Source organism: Harmonia axyridis, chromosome 1 (genome assembly GCF_914767665.1).
Source record: "Harmonia axyridis chromosome 1, icHarAxyr1.1, whole genome shotgun sequence".
Classification (NCBI taxonomy): domain Eukaryota; kingdom Metazoa; phylum Arthropoda; class Insecta; order Coleoptera; family Coccinellidae; genus Harmonia; species Harmonia axyridis.
The window spans coordinates 56529947-56544897 of NC_059501.1; the positions used below are offsets into that span (position 1 = coordinate 56529947).

The 14951-nt window shown below is 37.2% G+C and overlaps 1 protein-coding gene across 7 annotated transcripts in view; it reads left to right on the top strand.

Annotated features, from left to right (window-relative positions):
* The window catches only part of LOC123671710 (homeobox protein homothorax), a 232707-nt gene that overhangs the window by 179879 nt on the left and 37877 nt on the right, over positions 1-14951 (top strand). For all 7 annotated transcript variants that reach the window (XM_045605697.1, XM_045605692.1, XM_045605691.1 and 4 more), the window contains one exon: positions 13136-13284. In XM_045605697.1, the coding sequence (XP_045461653.1) occupies positions 13136-13284 (149 nt within the window). The remainder of the gene's footprint in view (positions 1-13135; positions 13285-14951) is intronic.

A 14951-nucleotide genomic window follows, 5' to 3' on the forward strand; every position in this document is an offset into this window, starting at 1 on the left:
GCGCACCGATCGTTCACAGGTGCAAATTAATTTGATACGTGAAAGCGAGATATTAACCTTCGCGTCATGTTAGACTCGGGAAGTCGGAAGTATGCCAGAATAGACGGAAAAATTCATCTCATCTGAAGGGATGTGGTTTAGCCAGGATGGTGCTAAACCATATATTCGCATGTTGAACAATCACCCATTCACCGATTTCCTGGACCAAATTCATCGAGAAACGGGATATTCGCGGCTACAGGCAAGATCAATATGAAATTTGACACTTTCGCACTTCCGGAGTTGAAAAATTCGTGTAAATAATGGTAATCGTCACCGTCAAATCGGCCGAATGAACGCAATTTGATGTTGTATTCACTTGTAGGAAACAATTATAAAAAGTTGAAGCTCTATAATACTTCCATAATTAATAATTTTGATGGATTTCCCCCCAGAAAGATTGTAACCTCCTCGTTTATACAGGGTGTTTCCTAAACATGCGGCAAAAATTCAGGGGGTTGTTCCTTGGACTATTCTAAGAATATTTTGTCCTTTGATGATTTTTGAAAAACCTATTTGTTTAGAAGATATAGGGGAAACAAAATTTCAGATAATAACATTTTATTATGAAAAATTACATGAAAATTCAACTCAACCTACAAAAACTGTTGAAAATGACCACCTCTAGCCAGCATACAAGCATCCAATCTTCTCCTCATTGACTGCCGAACCCTTTCAAAAACACCAGGATCATTTCTTATTAAGTTACACCCAGCAATGATCCGATTTCGCAAGTCTTCCACATTTTCTACTGGAGTGGTATAAACTAATGATTTTAGTCAAAAAACTGGCCGTTTTTAGTAATTGGAATGTTGTTAAACAAATTTAAAAATAAATTGTACCTACTTAGTAAACACAGTGCGGTATGCATTTTTATTTAAACTATTATTAATTTTAAAAATATGAAAAATGTTGTTCGCCCTGTATCTTCGAAACAAAGAGGTTTTTCAAAAATCATCCAAGGACAAAACATGCTTAAAATAGTCCAAGGAACAACCCCCTGAATTTTTGCCGCATGTTTAGGAAACACCCTGTATAGTCTATGAACAAACTGAGCTCCACAGTATCTTCATCGATTGCATCTTCATTACCAATCAAGTAGTTTTGACAACCCTATGTTTTATTCATTAAACGAAGGCGTTTGAGATATCTCAATGTCTTCGTATGATCTTACAACTCAAAATTGATAGCCCAATCGAAAAAAAAGAAGATCTGAGAAATTCCACGTTCTCAGTCGACTAGACGAAGAGGGCTCGGAGCGCCGTCATCAGCGAATGCAGATAAGACGAAAGACAATATGGCAATCAGGAAAAATTCGATTTCTTATCTTCTCTCGTACATCGGGCGAACCAGTCCCGAGGATCATCCAGCGACAGAGGACGATTAATCAAAACTTATCTGACGACGAACGGTCTCTCCCGTCTCCTCTCTCTCCTTTCTCTCTCGCCCAAGACCCAGTCGAGCATTGTGCGCTTCGTTCCGCGTAATTATCTTAACGAACCTGCAGCATCGGCCATTGGATCGGCCAGCCATCGGCAGTTATAGAACAAAAGAATATACATTGTTACCCCACAGAAACGCTACCCAAAGATCCCATAGTCAGATATTTGAATGGAGCGAAACTATCTTACTCTGACCTTCCCGTCGCCCCAAACGCTATAACGCTCTTATATGTAGAGAACTTTAATCGGAATCCGTGTTCGTGGTTTCTTCTTCTTCTTACCACTGATGGTCGCTACAGTCGAAAGTTTTCCATCACTTGCTGGGTATTTTCTGGATAGAACGAATTAGTGGTTTGATAATGTCGTCATATAATTTTGAACACTGTTCTCAATCGATTATTTATAAAAATTTATTTCATCTGAAAGCGTGCGCTTCCAACTATTCTTCTCAAGTCACACATAATATACTATTACAACATTGGCAGTTTTTTCTCCGTATTTCTACAAATAATGTGTATTCTAAACCTAAGGCCCAGTTTCACCAAATGCTTTAATCTTGACTTGGCTCTTAAGTGAGGCCTTAGATCACGATTAATGTAATGTAGCGTTTCACCACATTCCAAAGCGCCATTTAATCGACCAATCGCGATTTAGCACTAATCGGCCATTTTTGGAGGATTACAACCTTTCAAGTTGAGATTAATAATTATTTATCAGTCTATGTAATTATTTTTCCGGAAATTTCTAATTTTTGGGTCAATTTTATCAAAATATGACTATATGTATAGGCTCAATATTTCCCATTTAAAATACACGTAAACTTTGTTTTTGTGTTTTATGAAATTTATTGCAAAGAATAATTTATTGATATGTTTGATTGAAATATTATTTGAGAAGCAGTTAAACTTGTTAATAAAAATAAATAAGTTAATAAAAGTACTTGAATAGTTTTTTCTCCAGAATATGTGGTTTTGTGAAATGGGATAATTTCTTTTTAACTTCTGCAAGTTTCCGACATTTCGAAGCACATCACTCGACATTTTCGGCAAAAATTAACTTTGTTTTTTGTTTACAAGATGTTTTGAAATGTTATGAGTTATGAATGAATGACACCTGACACCTAGCGCCAATGGTGGTCATCACTGCTAATACGATACAGAACACTATATAACTTTTTGTTCACAACGTTGCCAAATGGTTTGACTATTTAATCGCGATTTGGTTAATCGCGATCATCTTCGGACGGGTTGATGCATGGTGAAACAGAAAACACTGTTAAGCCTGCTTTAGTAACAAGCAAGTTTAATCAATCTGGGATCAAGTGCTGTTTGGTGAAACTGGGCCTAAGGGTCTTGTGAGATGAACTTTGGGTAACATTGTTAGCGTTTACAACAATTCTCGAAATAGTTCAAAGAAAAACCTTTGAAAATTTCTGAAACGCTTCATGTTATATGATAAAAATCTGTTTTATTTCGATGCGATTCGAATTTTGTTGGATTGGCGAACTAAACAATATAAAATATTCTTTATTATGGAACAAAATTCGGGAATATTTGTACGATATCGCTTTAACCGAGCCATAAATAACAAAACGTATCAGGTAATAATAAATGCGGCGTTTATCTGTTTTCCCAAATTTATGTCGATCTGGTTTCCATTCACGCTCTGTTCCGTGCATATTTCCTTCTTTTTATTCCGATGCACTTTCGAGACACGCCATTTTACGTCTTTGGCTGAATGCAAAATTGGGAATTTTAATGCAGACCGTGATTTCTTTCGCATGTTAGTCGGAAATCGCATTATTGCAATGAAACTGCATTGTCGTGAGAGCGCGTCCAGGAAATTCGAGCTAAGGTTGCAACGACACGAAAGCTTATCCATTTATCGTGCTCACTGAAACCCAAGCACTGCAGCCATTTCGTTTAATTGCACTACCATGACAACTACCCAATTGATCAAACACTGTGTGGACAACCCCGATACCATAGAAGAGTGCAACGGTGTAAATTCGCAGACCAGGATAGAATTTTCCTTTCATCGACTTTCTCCTCAAAGTAATAAACATAGATAGAGGAAGCATATATCATTTTCAGTAAGCAAATTTTGTCCCCAACATGAACTTTCAAATTTGACATAAAGCGCGCGGAAATGAAAACACATCAGTGATACGATATTTCACTCAATTCGCGAGTTTCTCCACAAAGAACGCACTTCTTATGTCCCATAGTGAATCAACGTTTCATTTTAACTCGAAATATATTGAATTAAATACCGAAATATATCAGAAATTCGGAAAACACACTTCAAGCGCGCCAAACGACGTGAAACAACCCATGACACTAGGAGAGCAAAAGTTGCCAAAACTTGGATTTCAGCAGGTAGATACAGAAAATAATAAATATTCTGCTTATTATAAATTCGACAATTAGGAAAATTATCGGATCCCAAATATTCAAATTTGCATATTTAATCGGGAATCACTCAAATAAATATATTTCATTCAATATAATATACATTCATAACGATATAGTAAAATTGTGGATTTGAAAATATATCACAATCCGGCAACGTAACCTAACCATGTTGGGGACACGTAAAGATTGCGTATACTCCCTCTATCTACGTTTATTACTCTATGACTTCCTCTATATCGAAAGCGCATTGAGATTCCTGTCGTCGAAAGACAGTTACTTTTAGGAATACCTACAATTCAATTCGACTGCTCCGTTTTGGGGCACAGGGACTCGTCTGAAATAGATAATAAGTATTCACCGTGTATATGATGGGGGGTAGCCCAGAGGAGTTCTTCGCTTGATAGATTTATGAACGATGGAGGTCTAGCAGCGATAAATCTCCGGAGAAACCGTGTTCACCCCCCCTGCTTTATCCTCCTCGCCCTATAGCGTCTTTTTATAACGGGATAAAATAGATTTTATACCGCGGTCCCACTTTTCGGGAGGTAACTGCAGATTTATAAATCAGTTTAACGGCGAAAAATTCGACTTGACGTTATGTAAATTGCAAAACCGACAGGGCGAGATCGGAGGTTAACAGTGTTCCGTTTAAATACAAAAACAATTGAGGAGGTACGGTGCGAAAGGAATTGTATTTGTCGAATTCTGAAATTTGGATTAGTGTTCAGGTTTAATTACTGGAATTTAAACCCTAAAGGATTAAGGGAACAAGTCGGCCGTGACAATAGGCAGGAAGGCGGAGACGAATTTCAGAGAACAATGGAAAAATTCCAGAAAAATCGAACAAAGCGACCCCCCTGTCGGACAAACTCACTTAATCCTTTCAGAAACGTCTATTTGTTCGAATTTTGACGTCGGAGAAAAGGAACCAACATCTGGAAGACATTTCAATTCGAATGTCAAAGTAGCCAAAGCTCAGAAATAACTTAGCTATGCTAAATCCCAAAGAGTCAACATCCGGTCGAGGAAATTCAATTTCACAGCTGAATTCGACCAAATAACAACTCTCATTGCAAACTTGTAGTCAGATTCGAATATAATCAGTTATAATATCACAAGACTATAGTCAATATTCGATTATACACCGATTCACGAGACGTAATTCGCGAAACATCTCGAGAGCGCAGCTCGAGTGGTGTTTCGCGAACTACGTCGAGTGAATAGGTTCGTATAATCGAAATATATTGTCTATGCTCGAGTGGTATTCGTTACGATTATATAACGAATAATTTCAATAACTATAACCAAAGCACTGCATTTAGATAATTCAATGACATCTCACTGAGCTTGACTTTTATTTTTTGGCGAACGTCCAAGAATGTTACTGTGGAAATGATCACAATATGGTAGGAAGCAAAAAACCAAAACAAATAATACCACGTCGTCAAGTAATATATTCACTTATCGATAAGATGTAACTATGGGAAATTCACGGATTCTATTGGTTCATCAGAACATGAGTTGTATAATCACAAAATAAAATGTATTACATGTATGATTTTTCACAAATTTGATTTCTCATTAAAAAGGCCAGGAAGCAATAGAAATGACGAGAATGAAATGAACGTTATGAAATACGACAGCTTAAATATTCATCGACCGGTAAGTAATAAAGAAATGACACACGTCATTTACATTCCGTACGAATCGTATTATTACGTCGCCTGAATTATGTCGGTGCCCCTTCGTTTTTTATCTGTGTTGAAAAGTTATCGCGTAGATTTTCTTCTTCTCTCTATGGGCGCCAACGGGCGGTCTCGGCGTTGCGTGTGGGAACCAGCGATAGATAAGCGAGATACATCCGTAACAGGTCCGACTGAAAAATCTACGTTCCGCCGATATATTAAACAGAAAATTAACATATTGTAGCAGCCGACTCGATGCACGATAAGTAATGACTTATTTTTTCCGAATTTGTATTGATTTCGAACGTCGTCGACTAAATTAAGACGATACACGTTCCGATACGAGGCATAAATTTAACACGGATGACGTCGCTAGCGCTATCGACTTATTCCGATCGAAATGTTGTCCAACCTGGGACACCTTTCCGATATTTCGTGTCGTACTTAGTCGGATAATTACAACGTTTATTATAATGCGAAAATTGGGGCCTCTTTATCGTGTTTTGAGTTATGGCCGACGACGTTTGTGCATAAATATTATCGTCAAATTGTTCTCGCTGATAACGTAGGCGGAAAAAAATTCGAAGACATGAGTACCATTTCACTTTTTCATTGATGTGACAAAATTTGTCATTAGCAACATAAATTTGCGAAAACGTATAATCTACTCAGGTAGAAGTAGATATACTTAAAAGTAGGTTAAAATCGAATTAAGCTTATTTGTAAACGTTTGGACAAAAAATGCATTTCATACAAGAACAATCACAAAATATAATATATATACACGTTGTTCCTAAATTGGACGTATAAATGAAAATGAGAGATTCCTTGGGTAATTCTAAGAAAAAAAGCACGCAATCGCCTTCTTTTCGATATACAGGATGATTTTTTATTTCTATTTTTTGTGATGATTATACCAATTTATCGAATCTTTTTAATATTCGCTACAGATTGAGTGAATAAGTACCACAACTTATAATTAGTTTATTGATCACTGATTACTAACTGGATCTCTACAGGGTGTTTCCTAAACATGCGGCAAAAATTCAGGGGGTTTTTCCTTGGACTATTCTAAGAATATTTTGTCCTTTGATGATTTTTGAAAAACCTATTTGTTTAGAAGATATAGGGGAAACAAAATTTCAGATAATAACATTTTATTATGAAAAATTACATGAAAATTCAACTCAACCTACAAAAACTGTTGAAAATGACCACCTCTAGCCAGCATACAAGCATCCAATTTGTATAGCGATTCATAATAGTCAAAGATAAAATGTTAATTGCTAATACATCACAAAACGAATTCAAATGAAAACCGTGTTTAATCTGTATTCCTTTACCATCTGCACTTATCAATTTTTTGTCAAAAAACTGGCCGTTTTTAGTAATTGGAATGTTGTTAAACAAATTCAAAAATAAATTGTACCTACTTAGTAAACACAGTGCGGTACGCATTTTTATTTAAACTATTATTAATTTTAAAAATATGAAAAATGTTGTTCGCCCTGTATCTTCGAAACAAAGAGGTTTTTCAAAAATCATCCAAGGACAAAACATGCTTAAAATAGTCCAAGGAACAACCCCCTGAATTTTTGCCGCATGTTTAGGAAACACCCTGTATAATAATTTCGATTTTCCTGAGGATCACTAAAAAATTGTTGTTTTTTTTTCTCGAAACCGGTAGCAGATACGACAAAACCACAAGAAACCAAAAAGTGTAGTACTGGACCAAAGTTTATTTTTAAATTTTTCTAAACTACCAGTGGTCCACCACTGGACGAAAGAAGCGGGCAGTGTTCCAAAGAAAATATGATCTTGTAAATTTCATTCAGAATTAGCATATGCCATGATGAAAATTTCATAATGGAATATATATGCCAAATTTAAGTTGAATATTTTGTGGAACAAGATGCTATGGCAAAAAAACTTGAAAAAAGATCAAGCTTAACATCCGGTATCTCGAAAACAAAGCGTTTCCGGGCCCATGTTTGTAAGACTTTTTCTCTCAAAATGATCTGAGGAATCTGTTATTTTCACTTGTACCTCGATCAATTTCAAGCTTTATGCAAATTTTTATGTTGTTCGCATTGCCAGAATTATAGAAAAGCAATCATAAAAGGGGAATATAGAAATAAAAGCTCAGTATTTCCGTAATAGATCAGACTAGGATGAAATTTATTTCGTATGTATATGTAAACTAATCACACATGACGAATAAAATAACCGATAACAATAGCATTATAATAGGTAAATCACATCTCATACATAAAAAAGGATCACTCAAAAATAGAAAAAAAAACTCAATTCCGTAACAGTTGGGACTAGGATGAAATTCATTTTGTACACGTGAAATAATAACACATAACGAATAAAATAACCGATAACAATAGCATTATAGCATTTCGTACATAAAACGTTATGCATGAATGAAGGAGCACTCATGAGTTTTTTTTTTCATATCTACGCGTTTATCTGCGAATTCTCACGTAACTTCCTAGTTGGTCATTCGCGAGTATTCCGAATCCCACAATTACAGCGCAATCCATTACCGAATCCGGGATTCAAGAGCGTTCCGGTTAATAACGCATTTGGAAAATTCAATTATCATTTACAAATTAAACAACGTACATCGTAAGTTCACGTAAACAATGCGGACTCATCACTTATGTTCAAGGAACAGGCAGGCAGATGTTATCGCGCGTCTCGGAAACAATGGAATCGTTGCTTTTACGATTCCTCAAAATTTCCCATACGGGGCATTGTTCCGCGCTGAAATTTCTTCATCAACCGAGATGAATATGGAGGAGATGAATCGAAGCATCCTTATGTTGACCCCTTCGAATTCCTATTGCGTGGCAACAATTATAAATTTACCCGATAGATAGGATCTGCCAAATTAGTAATTACGTACTGTGAAGAAGACACGGCTGTGTGTTGATTGTTGTGAGCATACCTGGCCAGGATCGTGGCTTACTCTTAAGTTATTATAATATATGTAAATTCGATAATAACGTGCGTTATAGCCTTAATGTAGCCATTGCCGATGGTGAAGAGCCATCAGGAAATTTCATACACCAGTCAATCTAGAGGAATGCGGTCCTCGAGAAGACGATAGGAATTTTTACAAGAGGCGATCCCGATGATCCGCTTATGAATAGTGTGCCACATCGGCCAATGGTGAATGACGTGACCCATCATTAGGCCATGGATGGACTCTCGATCTCGCCCACCGCACCACAGCCTCCCAGCTATTTCCCAAGACGCTTTGTGTTATGCCCGTGATCTCTGACATATCGGCTTTATATGAACCGAAAATGGTTTCAGTATTGATGGAATGGGTATTCTTTCGTGAAGATCGTGAGGTCCATTGTTGGGCACTTGTAATTTACATACATAACACACGCTTCTTTCCTATCGATTGTCATGCCCGCGCGTACCAGAGGTTTCATTGTGTGTGTACGCGGATAATGAGGTCGGCATCAATCATGCCGTCTCGTAATGAATAGCTTCGAAACGTCCGTTAATTTCTTCGGCGCTAAACTTTCGACCATTAGTCGGCCCTTTGATTGGAACCTTTATTCATCCATTCGGATTTGTTTATAGAAAGTTCTCGATATACGTTTTCTTTTCATCAAACTGGTCATAATTGAACGCATTCAGCAGTCTTGAAACCCAAAAAATGGGTTGAAGCATCAGTTCCAAAAATTCGTGCATATGTCTCAGATCTTCTGTTTGTTTAAGGTCCCCTACGCCTCTAATTTCATTTCTCCTATTTTCTACTGTTGTCTGATTGGGAGTCTTTCCTCCCTACTTCATGCCACTTTTTTCTTCTATTTAGTTCTTTGAAAGAGGTATTTCCTCTTATCTGTCATTCTTATTTTGATTTGTAGTACTTTCTTGATTCCTTATTCTCGTGCTCTTTCAGCGTCTCTATTGTCTTCTTTCTTGGTTTGTTGACTATTTCCTCAATAGTTTCAATTTTCAGTTCTTCCCTGATTTGTTGGTTGGTTATATACCATAGGGCGCCAACCGCTGTTCTGATTACTGAAGTTAGCATACTTTGCAACTGATCCTTATTATTGTCTTTCGTATTGTACCAGTTAACTCCTGCATACGTAATGCTTGGTATTAGCCCTATTTTTATTATCTTCAGCTTGTTTTCTAAGGAAAGTCTACTTTTAGGGTTGAGCAGCGGGTACAGTCTCCCGTGCAATTGCCTTGCCTTTTTTTGTTTTCTTCTATCTGTTTGTTAAAATTCATTCTTTCATTCAGTATTACTCCCAGATATTTTGCTCCCTTTTTCCATTCTATCGTCTGGTTTTCTATTTTGATATTTCCTGCTTTCTCTTTCTTTACTGTTGTTCCTCCGAAGTATATTTCAACTGTTTTCGATGTATTCACTTTGAATCTCCATTCGTGCAGATCATACGTTCTCTTAGCACATATGGCTTTTTTCGTCGAATCATGTCTTTTTCAACGCATACGGCATACAAAATTTGCGATGTAGTATTTAAGAAAGATTCATTGTTCGATAGCTTCGCCCATACATGGCATACAAACTACGCCGAGTTGTGAATATAAATTTTTAGAGCACTTTATTTGAAAGTTATCACTAATAAATAATTCGTTTATATCAATGCTGGTTCTGTGCATCGGAAGTCCAGCCTATAAATTTTTCAGGCCTAGCAAAAACCATTTACAACCGATTCACATAAGCGATATAAGTGGAACGATCAGCTGATAACATTCAGACATGGTGTTAATGATGTCGCCACGCACAAAACCCGATCATTTAATAAAGATATGGAATCTGTTACTTCTATATAAGTATTCTGTTGTTGATTATAACGTCATTTGGAACTGTGCTAACTTTGAGTCCATTACGTACGAGTAATGAAAGCGTCTAATAGCAACACAGGTTCTATAGCTTACGGCACGTCGAGAAGCAATTGCTCAACAGGATAGCTATCTTGACTAGCTCACACATCGTTGTTTTTTCGAGAAACTATTTGAGCCAGTTGCGCGTAAGTGATCCGAAATCTCAAGACGTTAGTTGTTTCTATAAACAAAAAATCGTTGATGCCTGAGATAACTAAAAGCCCTTCCGAATTTCTCCACCAGAAGATAGACACAATATAAACAAACGGCTGTCTAGCATTTGGAAGCTTTTCCGCTTTGTTTACAGCTTCTGTCACCGTCTTATCAAGTAATGCATCCTACGTCAAGACGTAACGCAGAGAGAGATCCATCTGTTCCTCGGGTCGCGAGTGTGTATTCTTGAAACAATGGAAAAATAGAAATGAAGGTATCCGACGTCGGGGCACCTGTCTTCCAGTTTTCAGCGATCTGTCAAACCGAAGAGATCGTCGTTTATTTTTCGTTCAATATTAGTCATCTATTTTGACTAGCGCGCTCCGATGCTAGGACATAAATTCGGCTGAATTAGTAAAACTCTGTGGCCAGTCATACGAGCGACTTCGTTAATGGTCCGTTTTATGTTTTTGCACGACAAACATTATTTTAATTTGTCAAATTGGACCGTTTCCAGAAACGACGCGATATTCGCTACGCGCCTGGAAGATTTTATAATAAACACGTGTTCGGTAAGTAATGAACTCGTTTCTGAAACACTACAGCATCTCTGGATGGCCTACGTTCGGAGAATCTTCAATTCAACGCTCGAATGACCAATTAGTGAAGTATTTCGATTTCTTACAGTCCGATATTTTTCTTCGAGAAAGCATAAACACAACCGGATTTATTGCCGGTAGAGCTGGTAAAGCAGATATGTCAATATCGCCTGATTCGAATTTAACCACAGGCCATCAACTTTATGTCCGTTCATAGAATTGACATCACGCTTTATCTTTCAAATAATCTTAACAAAGATGCCTAATGAGTAAAATTTCAATAAGCTACCTTCCCTTCATCCTTGTCAGTGTGTTGCATGCCATTCCAGATACATAATTTATCAATAATTTTGTATGAGCCCACAACAAATATTCTGAACCCATTAAAACCCGTTGTATTTGCACTACAACACACCTTCCCACTTCTGGTCGTTAATATGACTTGTCGAGCGTTTCTATACCAGGCCTTTTTTCCAACTATTGAACCGATAAATCTGCCAGTTGTCACGTTATTCTAATAGAACGGTGCGCTCCATTTTGCATCCGTAAATGCGTCAATTAGTCGACACAATCGGAAAGCGCGACATTTGCGTTCACGGATCACAGAATCCGATCGAACACAGAGTTAATCTCTCAACTTCATCTCTATTTAATATTCGTTCTGGTACTTTTTAACTAGATATATTTTTCATATTTTCGTTTATCCTATTTCGAAGGACCATTTCGATATTCCCCTTGGATTAATGATTCGATGGTTCCGATCGGGTTCTGTGGGTCTCACGGAGGTTGAGAATTGGATCGGAGCCGGTCATCTAATCACTATACGTAATGTTGCGGGTGTCATAATGGCCCTCGATGTAATACAGTGTTGTATGCAGAACAAAAGAGGGTGAGTCCGCCGAGAGAGGGGTTTAATGACTCACACGCAAACAGAAAGGGGAAGAAATGAGATTAGGGGTGACCTAGGACTTTCACGAGCGACTACTGCTGTTGTTGTTTGCTGAACGATGGCGAATTGCAGTCATTACCAGAAAAACAAACACACGCGGTTTTTAGTCAATGAGAGAGAATTCTAAAGCCAACCGACGTCTCCCTCCCCTCGCGTTGTTTTATCTGCTCGTGCTTTTGATGGGATGAGTTTTTAGATTCTGCATCCAATGAATACGTCAATTGTTTGCGTTCACTGTGAAATTGGGGGTGTTCGATTTTCTTTTTGGGTGTTCTTCGCACACTCGAAAAATTAAATATTTGAGGAAAGGACTTTAGGGTCTATTTTAAAGAATCTAACTTACCGAAATGTCAATTGAACTTTAGAATAGATTCTGATCTATTCATTCATTCCTTGTCTGAAGCGGATGAATAACTTATTCATCGAAATAAAAAAAAACCAACGCTCTCACCGCCATCTTCCAGAAGAACGCCAATCACAGGTAATATCGCCCCACCTCATTAACATAAATATTATCATAAATTTTGATACACGGTCCTTGGGTCTCAGCGGGCATTATTTAACTCCTCTTTTTTCATCGGTTTTTTCATCGTTAATGACTAGCTTATTAGAGTTTTGCGTTAATATTAGTTTCTAAAGAACGCACAAAAAATAGAAACATGTTCTTTCATTCACATACACTCTGATACACATAACAATTCTGAGAGGTCTACCAGAGACCAAGAAATAAAAAAAAGAACCTAAAATGAGAAAAATCAGTTTTTCATTTTTCCTTTCCCCACTCGAACAAACTCGAATGACAATCGAGTCGACAGGAGCCAATAGCTCAATCGACGAACACAGACTTGCTCGCATGTTAGGCATCGCCTGCAAGACTCTATGTTCTAAAAATTGTTTCGTTTTTTGCCAAATTTCCAGTCGGAATAATTCCGATCCAAAAAAAACAAATTCTCATTTATTTCTGATGTTTCAGGTGATGCCAGCAACGCGAGTATCGGAAGCGGCGAAGGTACAGGAGAAGAAGACGACGATTCGAACGGCAAGAAGAATCAGAAAAAACGGGGTATCTTTCCGAAAGTAGCAACAAATATATTGAGGGCGTGGCTATTTCAGCATTTGACGGTGAGTCCGAAATCTTTTTATCGTAGGATAGTGTCAGCGCTCTATGGTTTGTCACAAACGAATCAGTTTCCTTTACAGATATATATTCATCATTTTCTCATAATGTCGGTAATTTTCGCATTTTGAGCATAGAATGGTCTCAGGCGATAAGGTTCTACTCACTGCGGTGATAAATCTTTAGTCAAATTCGATTGTCCGTGAACTCCAAGGGCGCAATTAGCGCATGAATGAACGAACGCTGAAAAGCTCCTGACTGAATGGATATTATCCATTTACTGTGCAGAGACTTTTTCAATTGTAATTCAGAAAGCGTAAAATTAATTGAGAAGAGCAAGTTGAATTTCAGAATAGTGAATTTAAAATTCAGGAAAAGAACTTTGTATTCAGAAACGGCAATTTGTATTTCAGAATAGCAATATATAACTCAGAAATGAAAAAAATTTAGCTCAGAAAATATACCGGAATTCGGATTGGGATTTGCTAATTTAGAATTAAGAAAAAAGAAATTTTAAGTAAATCAGAATTGCTTACATGTTCTTCAGAATTCATAAAAATTAATAGCCATATCTATTAAATGTCTGTATACTGTTTACATTGTACTGGTACCTCACATTCAGTACTGTTTTGAATTACATATTACATAATCTGAAATTGAATTGATAACCTCTGTAACACAATTTTCCTTTTCTGGAATATAATTTGCTGTTTCTGAAAGTCAACTCACTATTTTACTACAACTCTCTTTTTCTGAATTCCAATTTAATATGAATTTCAATTTCGTTTTTCTAAAATTAAATTAACTATTTTGCAATCCAATTTTTCTTTCCAGAATTATACTTTCCTATTCTGAAACACATGTTTCTTTTCTGAGATTTAACTTTAATTTTCTGTAATACAATTGGAACCTGAATGAAACAAGTCATGTAAAAAGCACATGAACCGCCATGTTTTTATCACATTTCGATTTAAAAGCTTCGAAAGTTCTTGAAAGATCACTATCATATTATTTGAGTTTTTTTTTTGAGACCAAAACATTTTCTCAAAAGTACTCAAGCAATGATTGACACTCGAAATGGTTCATTTGTCCCTCATTCGCTGTGTTGCGAGGTTAGCAGACTGTACTCCATTGTTTCTTAAAAAAATTGATGTTATGAATCGCAGAAAACGCGTTGACGAAAATTTCAACTTTACGATTTTTTCCTGTATACAGGGTGTCTCACTTGGACGGTATAGAGACTGGCGCATTTTCGGAGCCGTGAGAAAATCGTACGATCTTGGCCACCGCGCCGTGTCATGAGCATTAAATATCAAAAACAATGCACAAGGGTTCAGTCCTTCCCGCCTCGAGCGGTCGTTTGGTCAAGTCGGCTTAGCCGTTCTCTCTCTCCCCGGGACCGTAAAAAAAAGACGGGGCAAAAAAAAAATGAATCTCGAACAACATCACTGCCTATAATGTAAATCCGGATAAATGCGTGTTATTCTTATTTTCGTTTATAGCCAAACCGGTATGCAAAACGGCTATTCGTGAACAAAGAAGAGCCAAAGGCAGAATGACGAGGATGGCGAGGTGATGCCCCGTCCTGTATATAATGGCGGCTATAGGATGATGAGGTTAAACGGCGTGCATTAATCGGGAATTCGGCCTCTTTGGATAAGGAATTTCGGTT